Below are 18,870 nucleotides of genomic sequence, written 5' to 3' on the forward strand. Positions count from 1 at the left end.
GGCAGTCAATAAGTATCAGTCCACAGCCCAACATTGGAAATATATCTGAAATGTCGAGTACTACCTTTATCTAATTCAGTCATCGCTGAATTTGCGTCTTTTTCTGGTTCACCCAGTCCATTTTCGTTAAAAGCATTGACACGGACTCCAATCATTTTGATTGATAAGTCTTATTCAGACTCCAGTAAATAAGCTAGACTAACTCTAATACAGCATACTCTTAAAACACATCAACACTCATTCCGCAGGTATATATATCTTAATCAAACATAAGAATATATAACATATAATTGTAAATAATCTTCGACCAAACACGTCTATTCTTCAAATTCGAGCTATATACACAGCTATTAGCTCAAATTCTCAACTACATTACAATACATAACAAACTGAATGGAACGCAAAAATCTGACTAACGCCAATGCCGGCTTTGCAGCCAGCGCGCATTTGAATCTCATGGGGTTGAAAACATTCCGTAAGTTTATCTGTATATAAAACCATAAAAACAGTAATCAACCCGAAAGTCGGTTTGGTAGGTGATTAGGTTCACTCAGTACTAAGACCGATGGCGTGTGAAATTCTCACATCAGGGTAGGGGGGCTAGTGCCTTTCCCTGTGACGTATATGGTTTCCCAGGAAGATCTGGGACCCGAAAAATCACATAGCTTGGGTGGAGCTGCAGGTGCCCAGAGAGGCTTGCCAGGAAATCGAGCCCGGGCCCTCCGATCAGTAGTCCAAGACTCTACCCCTGGACTACCGCGGCCCACTTAATACCCTGTCCAATAAATACGCGACCTGAGGCCATAAAAACTTTATTTTGCACAATTTAGTCTACTTCGATTTTTTCCCATCAAAGTATTCTTCCTTCGTTGCTATGCACTAATTCCATCTTTTTCCCATGTTTGAAGCACCCTTGGAAGTCCTCGGCAGATAAGCTGTTTAGTTTTCTCGTCGTTACTTGCATTATTGTGTCCACATCTTCCCAATGTCCCCTCATCACATTTTTACATTTTTGGAATAGAGAAAATTCGCAGGGGGCGAGATCTGGCGAATAAAGAGGATGATCAAGGATGGTGATTGAATTTTTTGCCAGAACTGCGAACAATCAATGCTGAATGTGCAAATGTATTTTCATGGTGAAGGATCCATCCATCATGCTCGGTTAATATAGTGTGCATTGCTGATTTTCCTAAATTCAGTTCATCCGCTATCATTTGGACAGTTTTTCGACGATCGGTAAGGACAAGGGACCGCACATGACCAATGTTATCATCAACACAGGTGGTTTGTCGTCCCGGCCTCACATTATCTGTGGCGTCTTATCGGCCATCTTTACAACGCTTTATCCACTTCAAAACGGATGTTTTCTTCAGAGCATTATCACTGTAAACAGCTGTCAACATTTCAGTAATTACTAGAGAACTTTTTCCACACTTCACCAAAAACTTGATGTTGATTCTTTGCTCCGTGATTTCGTCTATATAAAGCTATAGTCAGCGTCATGGCCAACAGATTGCATCAGTTCGTGTATTTATTCGGCAGACGACATATGTGTGTATACATACATATATAGTATTATATATGTGCCACAATACTCATTTGCACATTGATTGATAGACTTGGTACTTTATTAGTTTCTCATTATTGCTGTCTTGTTTCCATATTGTTGGTAGAACAGAAACATAGCACCTTGTGAAACTTAAATTAAACCAGAGTGAACTAGTGAATAGTAGGGAATAATAGGGATGATGAGAATGCATGCTATTGAATGCCTTGCAGAGCCTAGTAGATCCTTGCATCTCATGAGTCGTAAATATATGCGCTCTTGTAAGCATGCCCTAGTAAAAGTTTCATTCAAGGCTTTCCTCTTTACAATGAAATAAGGTTATCACTGTGTATTGGAAAGAGGATATTCATGTAAAGGAGGATTTTGTGATTCAGACAGAAAAGAATGGGAAAAATAAATGGATTAAAAAAAACAAATAAGAAAGCATTAGGACTTATAAGGAAATAGAGAATGCAGTTGGAACATTGGAGGCATGAGTTAAATACTCATAAAGGCAATTGGATGTTAGACCTCCTAGTGCCCATTTATTTTAGCCATAGATGGCTAGTAAACATCGCTACAGAGATTTTAAAAAAAATATTACAACACAGAAAAAATATTTTGGATCTAATTTGATTGGTTTCCATGTTGTTTTTTTTATTTTATAACTAATTGTCACAATATTGTCAGTTCATGCTTAAAATGAAGGGAGAGAGGAGATGAGAGTTACTATGATAAACTTGATGAGATGACAACTACAGCAGCAAGCTAAGTCTTTACTCATAGGTGACTGTAATACCTTAGTATGCAAATATGAAGAAAAAATAAGATTTTAATGCATGTTGTAAGGATATGAGTAGTTGGTCTATTAGTACTACGGTTAGGCATAGCATTACTAAGCCATAAAAGCCCACGACAATGTGGCATAGTTTTTCTAAATTGCTCATAAACCTACCTCTGACTGAGAACTACTCTCAATAACATTAAGAGAGCACAATTTTTTTGTTCAACCTCAAAAATGATGTCATTGGAGAAGTTATCTCCTCCATAACTATATAGTATGTAACTATTCCCAAATATCTCCTAAATTTCAAATCATACTACCATTATTTAACTGAGGAATCATCAGCACTGTGATATTTTCACAATCTGCAAAAAATGTCTACCTCACTTTGATTCACAACAAAGAAATATGTTACACAATCCCCTCATCTTTATGACATCCATTTATTAAAGATCAACAAAAATATACATAAGTATAAATTATAAAAAGTGCATATCTACAAAAGTCCCACTGATCATGGAATGCCTGTCGTCACCATTTAATATTAAGAGCATTGGGGGCTTTCTCAATTGGATGATAGTTTGTCCTAACAATTTTCTCCTCCTCGTCTTCTGACCAAGACCTAAGGTGGCAGGAGTCTAAGGGATCTCTTGCAGGGAGTTGCTTGTAGAGAACCTCCAATTCATTCAGCAGTTCTTTTGAAGGTTTCCCATCTGATGGTCGAATCTGAGCTCCTCCATTGAGGCAACCTGGAGACATGAAAGAAGGTGAAGTAACTCTTTGAATTAATACGTTAAGATGCAATTTACCTCTTACACATAGTCTCCCAAATTAAGGCTAGTCAATGAATGAATAGTAGTAACTGAAAATGAGAATAGAGCTCATAAAATTTAAAGTTTAAATAAACTTCCCTACACATGCATAAATAGCCTTCTTATGCAAAATCTACCAACAGCATATTTTTATTTGACCAAGTTCTATAAGAACTAAAATACCATAGCTCTAAAATTTTTCTAAATTGATAGTAAAAAAAATCTGCATATTGCACTCAATTTAGCAACTATGAATACCACATAATAAGCAAGGCACATAATACCACCTAATAACTCGTAAGAAATCCTTTTTTAGAAGAACAAATGGCTTATTTTAGATGGTGGAGGTGTACCTTATAAGAAATACCTACCAGAAACTGTTAAAATCATTAAGACAGGTTTCTACTACTTTAAGAACAAGAGAATCACATGATAAATTTCCCCTTCATTATCAATGGTAAACTGCCAATTTACTTTGCCCCAATAGATTATGTACATGCATCTTTATTTGGGATACTGTGGCCACACTAGATATGTTGAGTATTATCGGCCATATCTTCTCATTCAATATATGTATATTTATTCATGCATGTATGGGAAACTTTGGTTACAGAATCAGCCTTACAACACTGTTATGTCACCTTCAGACTTCATTGGAAAATTTAGCATAGTACTAACCAGATGGACAAGCCATTATTTCAACAAAGTCCCATGGACACTTCCCCCTCTTGAGTCGCTGCACTACGTTCTGAATATTCCGAAACCCATTGGCCACCACAAAACGTAGGAGAACTTTCCCATCTCGCTCAAACGTGGACTCCATGAAGTCTGGATTCCTAGAGAGGAGCAAAGGAGGCAAAGAATGAAAGGGAGAATGTGCATTAGACTGAAGTAGAGGTCAAGGTGTTTCACTCCTATTATTTTGTCAAAGACATTCCAGTGGATGGCTTTGTCAGCAATGCAGTACTTTTTTCACTGATAATCTGGAACATTGTACGCATGCAATTGCTCAATTGGTGATACCCAGAGCAGAATAAATAAATATTCTATTCTAGCCCCCATGGGTATTAAAAACTAATTTCATTGGCAACATAAATGAGAACATGGGTAAGCAAGCATTGGTGTATGCCACTTTCCACCCATAAACATTTTCAGCAAAAGATTTTATCCTGATTAATACATGATCAAGTAAAAACACTGCTGCCCAATGGGATTTGTTCTGTTGCCAGTCTTTATGATTCAACTCCTCCATCTGTGCTTTTGGTGGAACCTTGGAAATTACATTACCATTAGCTTGTGATTAAGTGTTGGTGAGAAAAGTCAGAATTCTTGCAAACTGTTGAATTTCAATGTGAATTCTGGCCTCATTCGCATTTGTTTGACATGGCAAGGGTACCAAGTTTTCAAAATTACTGACTGTGCAAAAGAAAAGATTGGGTGTGTTCTTCACGAGGCAACCCACTTCATGCCGGCCATCCCATGTCATATGCCAGCATCTCTATGAAGTCATTGAAATATGCCAAAATGAATGAAATATCTACCCTATAGCCGGTAGGGATCCTGAAAGTTTATTAATCTAAATTTGGATGTTTTACAAAAAGCAAAATGGACATCTTGTTCCAGCTGCACTTTGGCCACGGGGATCAGGTTGGTATGGTGGCTAACACATAGGGTTCCCATCCAAAGGGTGCATCTTACTTGGGTGTCAATTGGAGAGCACCTCAATTGGAGTGTGCCATCCATCAGATGGGACATTAAATGCGAACCTCTTGGACCTTTAGATGAGAGCAGGTCAATGTCAACAGAGTATTCCTCTCCATCTTTCTTCCCCTATCCCCTAAACATCCTACCTATACCAAATTACCCTAACTATTCCTAAGGGTGCAAATGACCTCATCTGTTGGTCACCTAACCTAATAACTAATACTACTATTAGTTCTGTGCACAGCTATTGTGGACCACACAGCTAGCAGACTGATATATATGTGTTTTCCCACCAAATCGATCATTATTTTGCAAATGAATGTCAATGGCTGTCAAATATTGAAAAATTAACACCTCACGAATCGGACATAATATACATATTATCATGTCCAAAGAAGCAGACCATGCAATCTTCTTGGGCTTTGTACTTGTTTAACCCTTAGGCATTGAATGTCACCTTGGACATGGATGTTTTGTTCTAAACTAAGGGATTTTTAGAGTATGAATTTATTAAGTAACATGGACACAAAATTTAGAAATAATAAAAACCAAATTTCATCTACTTAAGCTGCAAAAATATCAGAACTAGAAAGTGTGTGTGTACCGTAGAGGCTTAAATTCCACCGTTGACACAATTTCCCCAAAAATCTCCTTGCATGCATAGATGAAAGTATGATATGCATATCCTCCAGATCCTGAGCCTTTGTGGGAGCAAATGGTATCAGGTGCCTTGGTGCCAGGGAAGGGGTCCAGGGGTTGTGGTTCCACCTCTGCCAGCCCTAAACCATTGCTGTCTTCACCGGCTAGCAATTGCTCCAGTTCCACTGGTGTCAGCACACAGTCCACATCCTTCTCGCCAGTGCTGCCATCTGCAAAGTCACTCCGAGATGCCTCAAGCTTCTTGTCATAGCAAGGAGCAAGGGAGACGTGGTACAGCCTTCTCCCAAACTGGCGCCTAAGAAGGGTTCCTGCTATTTGCTGAGGGCTCTTGCATCGTGCAATGTACGGCAACGCTAGGGTTCCATGGGTTTTCTCTGCATAACAGACCCAGCCTGAAAGAATATTGAAATTTTCACTGCTTGAAATGATGCCATTTAACCACAGCTTTTGCCTTCTTGTAAAATTCTAAAAAAGGAAACTGCAGGAGTTAAGATCCTAACCCAGCTATATTATCTAACCTGAATTATAGCAGCTGACTGAGAATACACTAAACCTGTTTCATTTCAACACCAAAGGATCACAGTTGAAGTGATGCCCACAGTATGGGTATTTGAAATAAATATGAATGAAAATTAACAGTGTAAGAAGTTCATTAGAAAAGTTAAATAAATTTATAAATATGTACGGATATGTATACTGATTATCAGCACTTTTTAGAGATGTAAAATGATAATTATGTGAAAAAGGATGAGTTATGCTGCAAGGGTGATCTCATGTGGATATGAGTAATGGTTACCAGCATTTCTATCAATTGTAAAATGAGTGTAATATGAACAAGGCTATATGCTCGTGATGCATCAACTACTCAGATCTCATCCACTGCTGGATATTTATATCACACCATCTAGTGCTAAACCTATTTTCAGATTCAAAATGATAGAACATTTAAGGAAATTATTGCATTTAAAAAACGTTACTCTGGTCGCTTTTGCTGTAGAGACAAGAATTATGCAGCTCTTGAAAGCTGCATACATGGGCAAAATATATGGCACAAATTCATCAAGCAGATTTCACTTTACTGACTTTAAACAGAGAAAAAGCATGTAAATGAGGCTAAAAACAGGGCCAAATGTGCATTGACCATCTCATTGTAGTTATAATGAAACATTTCATATTCACAGTAAGACAATGAAAACTTCACCATGCATACATACAAAAGCTACAAACATACATCCAGTACTTGATTGATGGATATACATCAACTCCGTGACATACTAATGAATTTGCAAAGTGTGTATCACAGCTGTGAGATCAGTGATTTCTGTTGAGGAAACTCACACACTAGCATTATGCAATTTTTACAAAAAAATTAGGGGAGCAAAGTTGCACATATATGTTCAAAATACTTTGTTAGGGTATTGTTTTGGACATTTTACACCACATAAAATACTCTAAAAATAAAATGGTACTCTTCATGAGACACCAGGAGGATAGAAGCATATGGCTATGGCTGATGTATGGCTGATTCAATGACAACAGACCTCAAATCTTTTGTGTGCAAGAAAACCAATGGATGTACGAAAAATTTGCTTTAGATTAGTTGATCATAGCCTTTGGTTGGTGCTCAAATGCATTACTTCATTAGAGGCAAATGCTTGTAATTGGCAATATTCTGGTTATCTGACAATGAGAAGATGAGAATATGTCAAATCTACACAGACTTAGTGGTTATTCCTGGATGAATCACAATGAAATTAGAAGAGTAGGATGTCATTGGAAACTATGAATTCACTCCATTGGGAAAGGTAAAGAAACCATCAGTCACTCTGGTTATGGACATGGGTCAAAACATCCAAGAGCAATAGTCACTTAATAATATGGATATATGGAATTTTGTATATCTAATAGCATGGATGGTAGTGAAGATGGTGTTTTGTGGGTTTAACAGAGGGCAATGATGTATATAATTAAATATTAGAAGAGAGTTTCTCTATACCTATAAGAGCTAGCCATACATCATTACAAGCATCAAAAATTGTTTAACAAACCAGGGCAAGAGGAGGATAGCATCGGCAATGCAGTCTTATTGCCTGCTCTCTCCCTCTCATGGTATCTGCGCAAAAACTCCTCCTGACACTCCATCAGGGCAATATCTTCCGCTCTAGACAAGTCCACAACATAGTCAGCACCCAGGGACCTGAAGTATCCTTGAAATAAACAATACAAAAAATCATCAATGACTTCATATCATGTCAGATAGCACATTCACCAAACAATTCAATATCACATTCACCAAAATATCTCCACACGGTTTTAGTTTCTGAAGACAATTATTGGGTTGTTCCTGCAGCAACAACTCTGAAAAAAATTCATGAATATAGGAATTCATGAAAAAATTTGGTCCAGAAACAGTAAAGTGGGGGAAAAAGTCATGGATGAAATTAGAAGAAAGCTCAAATGGTGTGCAAGACATCAATTTGAAACTAGTGAATACCCAATGTTTCAAGACCACAGTAATGACACCGAAGCCAAACATTTGGGTCAATGAGAGGCATGTGGGAGAGGCGAGGGCTGCTAGTGATGAATGGGTGAAGGGAACAACAGACAAAGGGTTTTAAAGAGAGGATGTGACAACAAATCAAGGCTAACTGCCACCATAGGGCTATCAAAAATGTAGGGATATGGTCAGTCATCTCCGTAAAGGCCCAAATACGATATACTAGTTCCTTAGCCTTAGAGCTTACTATTGCCACAATGTTATTTTCCCCTCTAATTCTGAATCATAATCTATAAAAATAAATTCAATGATCTATAGACAACTTTGTACAATTTCATTCATTTATTCATTACACCTACCCTCCAGTATGAATTGTAAATCAAATCACATCAAGCTGAGAGGATACTGGATTCACAGCAGAAAAAAAATGCTCACTTCTGCTATTATTTTAGTTAGAAAGGTATTTCACCATGTTAACTCTCACATATGAATCACATTTTGATGGGAGCATCATCTTACTTGCAGCATATTGCTCATATTGCATACCTGTGCAAATTTAAGTAATCAGTTATACCACCATTATTTCATTGAGTTACTAAGTCCAAGCAAGTAATTTCAGTTATCTACATCTACCTACATTTTACACCTCAAGTTGCCATGCAGGTGTGTGGCAAGGAATGATAGGTCACCAGCCTTAAGAGTAATTATATAAGTTTCTCACTGTTGTAGTCTTGAACTGTTTGAGGCAAAAATGATTCTTAATGGTGATTAGTTCTGCAGTCAATTGACCTTTAATTCTCCCTGTGGTAGGGCCTGCCAATGTACTTGGGCACCAAGAAGGATTACTTCTTCTGAACCAGCACTAAACTTGAATGAATTGTTTCATCTAAACATCTACTTCACACCAGTGATTTTCATGCACACAATGCCTATCAAATAATGTCTTCCAATAACAATGGAATATTTTCTGTTCACCAAATGGACAGCTCTTCTCTGTACTCAGTTTAATTCCATAATGTCCTTTTCCAGAGGGTCCAAACACTTGACATATATTCAAGGTGAGGCCCAACAAATTTAAAATAGCACTTCTCCTTTACTTTTTCATTGTAATATTTTACTACTTCTCATTTGATGAACCTTAGCTCCTTTAATGCTGTTCCCGAGATATTAAAAACATGTTTACCCCATATTAGGCCTATTGATAGTGTGACTCCCAGGTACTTCCCTTGATCCACCACACTTACTTAGTTCTACCCCTAATTATACATATTACAAGGTAACACCTACCTGGACACCCAATATATATATTTTTGACACATATTATACTAGGTATTTTGTTTAAAACTAGTTTCCTAGAAAAATAAGAGCTGTACTAACTGGATGGATAGATCCAGAATGACTGAATAAATATCAGTGAAATATCATACAGATTTTATTTTCACCCTGAGTGTAAACAAGGGCTGGCCCAATCTTTTACACTTCCAGATCTGCTCTGCAATCAATGCCCCACCCTACCACACTTGCACATAAAACTCCTTGTCTTAGACATTTGGTCAAAGTAAGTGTAGCAGCAGTGAACTCGGGGCATTCCCAAAGGCTAACTGATTGGTGGTTCTCCTCACCTGATAGCTTCCCCATGGCTTCGGAGGGAGAAAGGCCATACTGAACTGCTATGGAGAGTACTGGCTGAACTGAGAGTGAGACGCAGAGAATGTGGGAATCCTCATGCTTCCCCTCCTGAAAATTCCAAATTAACAACAAATGCATGCAAATAAATGAATACAAACTGAAATTTCCTTAGGTATATGGATTGAGGCCATACTCAAAAAAATAAATCATTTCCTCTAAAATAAGGAAAAGGTAATGACAGCCATTATTTCTTTGCACTCACATAAGCATATCAAATATTGGATATCATTCAAAACATGGTTATTTTACCATGTTTGCCATAGGAAAAAATTACCAGCATACCTTACCAGAAGGTTTACAAATTATGATATATAAATGAATGAAGAATAAATAAATATTGTAAGTGTTTTGGACAAAGGTGGTCTAAGTAATAGGATTGTAGGAAGACAAATAGCATTAAACAATGCACTTTCACAAGAAGGGAGTTGGAGACAGGGTTGTTAAGTAGGGGGGTAAAGAAAAGGTTAGTGAAAACTTTGGTAATTGACATATCCCAACCGATGGCTAGGGGTGATTCACCTGCATCAGAATATATACTATGGGCAAGACTGGTTATGAAGGTGCAGGTGGCCAATTGCAACCCTGCATTATGAATAATGTTTATGGACTTAAGATCTGCACTCTGAGGAGTAACAAAATAGTTACATTGCCAATTCTAAAGTGGAGTTTACACACTCCAAAGTGGAAAAAGGGTCCCAGTAAACGGGAATTTTGTAGGAAAACAGAGAGATCTGAGGAGTTGCACATGCTAATTTTTAACCTGACTTATAATTAAACATATTTTGACATATTGAAATGTAATGAAATAATTGACTTTGTAATTCCACACACTTTATTTAAAAACACACGACCCAGGTTTCGACGTTGAACGTCATCATCAGGTGATGATGACGTTCAACGTCGAAACCTGGGTCGTGTGTTTTTAAATAAAGTGTGTGGAATTACAAAGTCAATTATTTCATTACATTTCAATATGTTATGCAAATTCCACAAAGTTACGCCTGAGACAACAACATATTTTGACATATTATTTGAAATATCTTTTCACACTTAAAATGGAATTTGATCATGCTTAGGCTTCAACAGTTAACTTTAATTTGAACTGAGCTGAAAGGACTTACCTTATTTCCCCATCCATAATGCGAATATGTTCACGTAATCGAAAAAATGACGATGCGCGTCATGTAATGAAAATTGAAAAAATCCAAACAGACGTATTTTTGCACACACTATATATAATTTTTACGCACATCTGTATATACAGATGCGCCTCCTCGATACACGTTCAAGATAACTATGAAGCCATGGGCGCGCGTTATATATACAAATTCATGAGAACTACAAAGTTCTGGGTGCGCGTTATACATAAGGTACGCGTTATCGATGGGAAAATACGGTAATTACGATTTTATTGTAAAGATACATATAATTCATTTCAAGAATTCGACTATAACAACAGTTCTGTTCTCTATTTATTTTAGATATTCTTTTCTTGAATTGGTAACAGTAGTTAAATGATTTTCCAAGGAGCATCGATTTCGTCAGAATCGAGGGTGGTGCATTGGTAGCCATTTGACCTTAAACTCTTCCGCCCTTGACTGTATTTATTTGCTTGTTACCTAACCCTCTCTTTCGTATTAATCTTTTCCCTAATGTTCCTGCCTCGCGATGACCTCCTTGCCTGCTGCGATATCCATACCGTGGCCGCCACAAGTTGAATGACGGCACTCCGCGGTTCCCCACTCTTTATCGGGGTTCCCATGGTGCAAACAGTTTTGCATTTAATATCGTTAAATCCTTCGGTCTACAATTTCTCTCCATCAATAACGCACCGCACTAATTGATGGGTTTCATTTATTCGCTTAGATATAACTTTCAAACAGAGTTTCTGCTTTTCGCTGCTTCTTCCCTTTAACTAATGATCAGCATCAGCATATTGATTGTTTTCCGCGTCAGTTTCTTCTGATGATGCTCCGGCGGGTTTTCTTCTTTTCGTCTCCCGCGACCCCGCCGATTTATTTCGTCCTTGTCTCACAGGATCCTTCCCAACTTTTGCAGCCCATTTCCACGATTCTCGCCATCACTTACGGGTTATGCAACGGTGGATCAAGGCCTTCACGACCTCTCCCGAAGGATGGTGCGCTCACTCATCGAAATGTGCGTGGGTTTGCGATAAAGGCACATGTGCCGTCGTTTTTTTATGATTATTAAAATATCTACAAGGGCGAGCCTGTCACTTTATTAAACTCCTTTCCGGATTATACCATATTTCGTTTAGATATTCAAAATATCCCAACTGGTTCTCACCAATCGCCCAATCGGAGCAACAGGAATCTTTTCCGAAGCAAGGTGCGCCGTCTATTACCATGGGAAGGATGCGTAAAGTAAGTAGTAAAGCATTGGATTAACTTTACATTACCGCACATTCATTAAATATTATTTTTCATGGGCAATTCTGTATAAAATCATCTCTTCTTGGTGCGTTTTCATCACTTGATAATGGAATATACTTTTAAATACGTGACACATAATTGTCGCAATCGAGGGGACAAATCGTCCTGCTATTTATCGTGAGTTAATTACGGTTGATAAATGAATCAAGAAGCTTCTTTTAATGAAAAAGTTTAGAATGTCATCAAAATCCTTGCATATATATGTATGTATGTGTGTGTGTGTGTGAATATATATATATATATATATATATATATATATATATATATATATATATATATATATATATATATATATATATGGGGAAGGAACTGGCCCCCCTACCCTGATGTGTGAATTTCACACGCCATATATATATATATATATATATATATATATATATATATATATATATATATATATATATATATATATATATATATATATATATATATATATATATATATACTTAAATCAATCATAAAACTATAGATAGTACATCATATTAAATGTTAAATACATACAATATAATAATATTTTAACCAAATCAATTAAAATTTTAGAAAGAAATAATACATATATATATTTATATATTATTATTATGTTAAATATTTATGATGGGAAAATTAAGGTAAATCATTTCTGTAAATATATCCCCACAAAATCGCCGCGAAAGCATACGGTCCATGATGATCAGCTATACGAGTATATCCATTCAGAATTAAGGTTCAGGTTACATTCACGCAGAAATTTCTGTACCTAATTTGGATATACATCAGCCTGTCTGCAAGCCTGAAAGTATTTTGGAACCAGGACATTGATGTACATTCCATGGAGATCCATAGTAAAGTTATCCACTCTGACGGATTCTGCACAGGAGAAGAGACAGTACTGTGTATTATCCGCCCCCCCCCCCCCCAATTTTCATTTGCCCTCACCCAAAACCGAATATGCACGTTGTTACAAAAATGCATTGATAATACTTGCTGAGAAGAATAATTTGAGAGTATTAGACGATCATTTCCTATACAGGCAATAAATGCGTGGAATAGTAAAACGAACTCTTCTGCCATTTTAGTTAACTTAAAATATATAATAAATGACACTACTCTTTCCGCTTTGATCGGTGGAATCCTTACCAAATTACCTGTAGACACCAAATTGAATGTTTAATTCAGGCACGGTGTTTTGATGAGTTATCATAATTTGACTAGGGGTTTGGCAATATTGCTCGTATGTACACGCGGCCAAAGAGGTGGGCGGGAGAGAATTAAGTGTTGAGGAGGAAGGGGCGCGGGGGAGGAGGAGGGTGGGGAATCTGAGGCTCCGCGTACCAGCAAGAATTGAAAAACTGAAAAATATTTGTTGATTCAGATGTGATATTATGCGTCCTGGATCCTTAGACGACTTTTTTTGACAGTATTGAAATCTCAAGATAGCAGGTGGGATACCAATACGAGGTGCTTTAAATATTTTAGATTTGACAGCGTAAAATAGATTCCATTTCTCGATCTATGAGAAGAAGTATTTTTCTAATCAAGTTCTCGAACATCACTTCACAAAAACAGCTACGTTTCCATTCCATCGTAATCAGACCAGGCAGAACTTCAAAAATAAACCTCCATTACAGGAATGTAATCATTGGTAGCTTCCATCGACAGAAGGTGCTCCGAGACAAAGAACAAGTCACTGCCCTCAATAGTCATGAGCAGACAAATAATTGACGCAAACGAGCTCCAACAACGCGAACTACGGCCGAACAATGAAGAAAAATATGAATAACGGTTATGGTGGAGTTTTCTTTTTGATAAAATTTCTCTGAAAATCCAATGGACACTCAGCAAAAAATCAAGAACAGGGTTTTAGGACAAGCAGGCAGCAGAAAACACGCTCTGTTTTCCCAAAGACAAAATGAACCGCTGAGGCAAATCTTCGATTGAAGATTTTCGCGATGTGTGCGCCAAAATTTACTATAAGGATTTCCTGCTATGAAACAAATGGAAAATACATTTTCCATGCAACTCTGCAACAAAGTGGGGTACACAAACTCAACTGCTTCGACTGCAACGCAGTGTAGGTCAGGGAATCACGGAGAGTAATTGCGACAAGCAAGAAGAGTACTGAGAAATAAATCATGAAAAATAAAACCAATTCTCAGACCACCACAAGCATCTCTCGGAACAAACACATATGCGACTTCAAGCCAGAAATATTCAATACCACAAATAAAGGAGCTAAGTCCCGTTAAATTAAATATCGTTGCTTAGTGTTGGAAACGGGGCGATTTTCGCTTCATAAGCAGACACGTGCCACCCCTCCCGTTCGGCGGACCAAATCAGCAAATCCTTGATCGTTTCCCCTTCCCGCGGCAGCCCTGGCGCTTATGTCGAGGGGGGGGGGGGCGAGCCTTGAACCGCCGTGCCATCCCACCCACACAGCCCGAACCCGTTGCATAACGAAATCAACCCACCATTCAAAAATCACCGATCATTTCCAAATCTCTACCCCTTCCCCTCTCTCCCCGCACCCCATCGATTGATTACGTTCAAACTTAATTACATAATGCGAGTGTGTTTCCACGAAATACGCACCACGGCGATAACAACGTTCCAATAGGAGTGTAAGAAAAAGTAAAGGGCACACACAGGCAAGGGCGGGACACAAAGCCGGGAGCAATGAGGGGAAGGGAAGCGATACCCCCTCCACGTAATTGCCACCGAAATCCGCGGGCAGGTTTATGCAACCAAGCGCCCCGATTCTTAGGGCATGAGATAGCTCCCGGGAGCTATTTCACCCGCTGCCAGAGGAATGGACGAACCCTGAGGATGAAAGGATACTAGGGAACGCAGTTATACAAAGCCATAAAGGGGAGGCACGTGTACATCGCCACTAACCTTATCTACGCACACACATTTGACATACGGTAAAGGAAAACAAGTCAGGAAACAAATATGTATGAACATAAAGCATTTCCACGATTTCCTCATAAAAAATATGACACCGTCGAGATCCTGACCAGGGGTCTTTCACTTGCCGAGCGAATTCTCCGGCCCTCAAAACCTAAACTGAATAAACTGCACAGCTTCAGGCTTCTCTTCGTGGGAGATTTTTCCATCATATGAAGAGAGGAATATCCTGAAGGTGTCAGAACAGACTAGATATTTGCATAGAAACTTGCACATTAGCTCAGTGGATATATCTTTTGTCCAGCAAGTGAAAGGCCCCTGGTTCAGATCCTGAGTATGTAATATGTTTCGGGTGCATCATCTATTTCTTTCATTATTATTAATAAATATATATAAGTGGGTCTCGGTAGTCCAGGGGGTAGAGCGTTCGACTGCTGACCGGAGGGTCCCGGGTTCGATTCCTGGGCGAGGCACTCTGGGCACCTGCAGCTCCACCCAAGCTATGTGATTTTTTGGGTACCAGATCTTCCTAGGAAACCATAACCGGCACAGGGAAAGGAACTGGCCCCCCTACCCTGATGCGTGAATTTCACACGCTGTTGAGCTTAGTACTGAGTGAACTCTACCATCACCTACCAAACCGACCTTCAGGTTGATTACTGTGTTTATGGTTGTATATGTATTGTGTCTTTATATATATGTGTGTGTGTGTTTATAAATATATACATACACACACACAGTTTTCAATCCAAAGGTTGATTTGGCAGGTGATGGTAGAATTCACTCTGTACTAAACCCAAATGCATGTGAAATTCACACATCAGGGTAGGGGGGCCGGATCCTTCCCCTGTGCCAGTTATGGTTTCCCGGGAGGATCTGGTAACCGAAAAATCACATAGCTCGGGGGCCCAGGAATCTAACTGCCAAGCTTTGTTCTAATAGATTCTAAAGATTGCACTATTACTTTCACAAATTAGAAAGGACTGGAAAATAGTTCTACTCACATGGGATGCCTCTTCAATATAATTACATACATTTATAACAGATTAAATGACTAATCCAAGCACTGATGTTAACAATGGGCTCGCAAGGCAAGTTCACATATAATCAATCAAAATTTTGCCTACCTGCCTGAGTCTCAAGCTCTCCTGGAAAACTTTCTGGACTTGCTCATGGCTCTGCTGTGCCACAAGCACTCCCTCGGCTGATGTGATGCACCCACTGCAGGCCAAGCAATCACTCAGCGATATCTCCACCTTGGTCAAACGTTCCTTCTCACCACTCTGAGTGTGGTAGGGAAGAAATCATGGCATCAGTCATAGGAGGAATCATACGTTGGAAAAGGATATTCATGATTTAATCTTTCAATGGCGGACAGGGATACTCAAGATGTTGATTGGCTCATTTGAAGGTTATTCATCAAGTTCTATCAATAAATCTTGTCCTGATTGCCTGATCGATATGGTATTCTTACTCAAAGAAGTAAGGACCTAAAGATTACTACTCAGCTGTAGTACAGCAGTAGATAGGTTCCATTAAGTGACACTCAATATAATTAACTGCATAAATGCTCCTTCGCTATACATAGAGGTGATGCACAATTCTTTAACTTCTTTGTAGAATACATTACATAATGAAATCTGTTAGTTAAAAAGAGCACTGGCACAGTCATTCATATTATTTCCAAATAATTGATTTCTTCTTCTACAGCCCACACTATTTTTTTAAATTTATTTATTCATATTTATTTAACATTTGTTCAAAAACAGCACTTGGGCCTTTACATCGGACTTTTAAGAGTGATAGCGATGGACACATTTACAAATAGCCATGCCCTAGGTGGAGGACAACACCCAGGCAGGTACCGAATCTTCAACCTTTGGGTTGGCATTGGAGCCATCGTGGTAATGTCCCTGATTTTCCAGTAAAACACGCTATTTCTCCAAAGCTACAGGTTTTTCCCATTTCTGATATTTCCCAGTTTTCAAGGATTCGAGGATGGCTGACCACCCTGGAAAATTTTAAGTCCAATACTTGCCCCTGGAATACAAGTGATAGCTTATCTTTGATGACTAAAAATAATGTTGGTATCTTATATGTCCTTAAGGCTCCAAAAGATTGACTAAATAATAGCAGCAATGGGGAAACTTTATGTCTGTGTGTTAGATCAACACATTTAATATTTTTAAGCAGATTAAAATGAATCCTCTCAAGAATTCACTGCAAGTATTATGCAACTGATAACACAGAGCACATCTTTTATTTCCAAAGCAATCAAATTTACACAACTAATAATCACATGATCACAATGATTCATACATCTATGACTTTGATTGAAATGCCCAAACAATTTTGACAACAAAAAGACTAGTGCAACAAGAGGGGTTTATAGAATCAATGCCAAAATGATTGAAAGTCAATTGTTCTAATACATGCACATAATGTTCTCATAATAGGCTCTTCATAATAAAGGTAAAAAGTAATCCCTTTTCCCCAAACCTTTTCTGGGGCTACATACTTTTGTTACACTCATTTATTTACAATGGAGCCCTGCCTAATGACTACACCTGTTAGATAACCTCCTTACCACTACTCCTTATTGACACTGATAAATACCATGCAAAGACCAATTTTATCTTGTTAGATTACCAACTGTCAACATGATAGCGACCAGTCCATATGCAATTAATTGATTTATGAGAATTTAACTGCCATAGGGGACCAGATGAAATATGACGACGTGAAAAAGCTCGTGGCCACGCAAATAAATTAGCCTTAGAATTAGCTAAATGGCAGAAAGAATGACGACTTGATGTCGAAACTGACACAATTCAAAAATGTGGAATGGATTTTGGAATGGGGTAGTGTACTGGCTTTCCACCCCAAGGTCCATAATGACGCGAATAACCTCGGCTGTTGATCTCTTCCCCTTAAGACTATGACTACCACGATTCACAAATGGCTTCCGAAATGCGATTTCGGGAGATCTATGAGCAGAAAATCTTAAATCCCTATGATAATAAATCTCAAGAACATTTACGAGGGAGAAAGTTTGGTTGAAATTCAGTTTGAAGATTTGAAATGTTACGAAGGTATCCCGCGAAAACTTCAAGAAATAAGTTTTCAGAATATGGGCAACAGGAGTAGAATACTTAGGAAACAATGGGATGTGTAAGCCACTCCGGACCAGTGGTCCGGAGGAACCAGCCGTCAAAAAACTCTCACCAAGTAACTCTCTAAAAGTGAGACTACTGTTTCGCAAAAATGCCTTCCGGAATGAGCAGAAACTTACTGTCCGTTTGGACTTGTTGATCGGAACGGAGAGGAAGATTATAATGCCCCCCGGAATAAATGAATTGAAAATAAGATTGGCCATAGAACTGGAGGGTAACATAGTTCATATAAAAGTGCCATATCATTTTACCCGATATTTAGCTTAGCCTACGATATTACTTCATCTAATCTTGAACCAAGTCTTGTATTGCATCGCATGCGTAATCTCCTGCTGTCAGGTTGATTTCCTTCATACGTAGCGGTAAAACTTACCTCCTTAATCTGCAAATACGTTCCGTCATCCTGAATTTTTATTTTGGCCCCTGTACTAGTGGTAGTTTTTTCTATTTTCACAGGTTTGATACATTCCTAAAATATAAAAATGCAGAAGTAAAATTATAATTCGTGCTCGCATGCGACACTTCGTGAACTAGTATTTAACAACTGTACACTAGAGGTTTTCGTACCTGTGATGGGGTGATAAAGTCATCTAAATCAGTAATTTGTAAAACACCACTAAAATGTCCAGACATATTACCTCTCAATGGATTTTGACGGATCTAGTCGTT

The 18,870-nt window shown here is 38.3% G+C and overlaps 2 protein-coding genes across 2 annotated transcripts in view; both read right to left on the reverse strand.

Annotated features, from left to right (window-relative positions):
- Positions 1-407, reverse strand: part of defl (Integrator complex subunit 7) — a 32,089-nt gene extending 31,682 nt beyond the window's left edge. The window contains exon 1 of the mRNA XM_071593699.1: positions 65-407. Coding sequence (XP_071449800.1) covers positions 65-155 — 91 coding nt within the window. The 5' untranslated portion in view covers positions 156-407. The remainder of the gene's footprint in view (positions 1-64) is intronic.
- Positions 408-2,760: 2,353 nt separating this feature from the next.
- Positions 2,761-18,850, reverse strand: LOC139699782 (probable cytosolic Fe-S cluster assembly factor AGAP009023). Its single transcript, XM_071598244.1, has 8 exons — positions 18,769-18,850; positions 18,575-18,670; positions 16,156-16,311; positions 9,626-9,740; positions 7,555-7,713; positions 5,451-5,898; positions 3,821-3,978; positions 2,761-3,079 (listed from the first exon to the last, which is right to left on the reverse strand). The coding sequence occupies exons 1-8, from the start codon at positions 18,832-18,834 to the stop codon at positions 2,862-2,864; spliced, it is 1,416 nt and encodes a 471-aa protein (XP_071454345.1). The 5' UTR covers positions 18,835-18,850; the 3' UTR covers positions 2,761-2,861.
- Positions 18,851-18,870: the final 20 nt, after the last annotated feature.

This window comes from Hetaerina americana, unplaced genomic scaffold (assembly GCF_022747635.1).
Source record: "Hetaerina americana unplaced genomic scaffold, ioHetAmer1.1.p SCAF_1, whole genome shotgun sequence".
Lineage (NCBI taxonomy): Eukaryota > Metazoa > Arthropoda > Insecta > Odonata > Calopterygidae > Hetaerina > Hetaerina americana.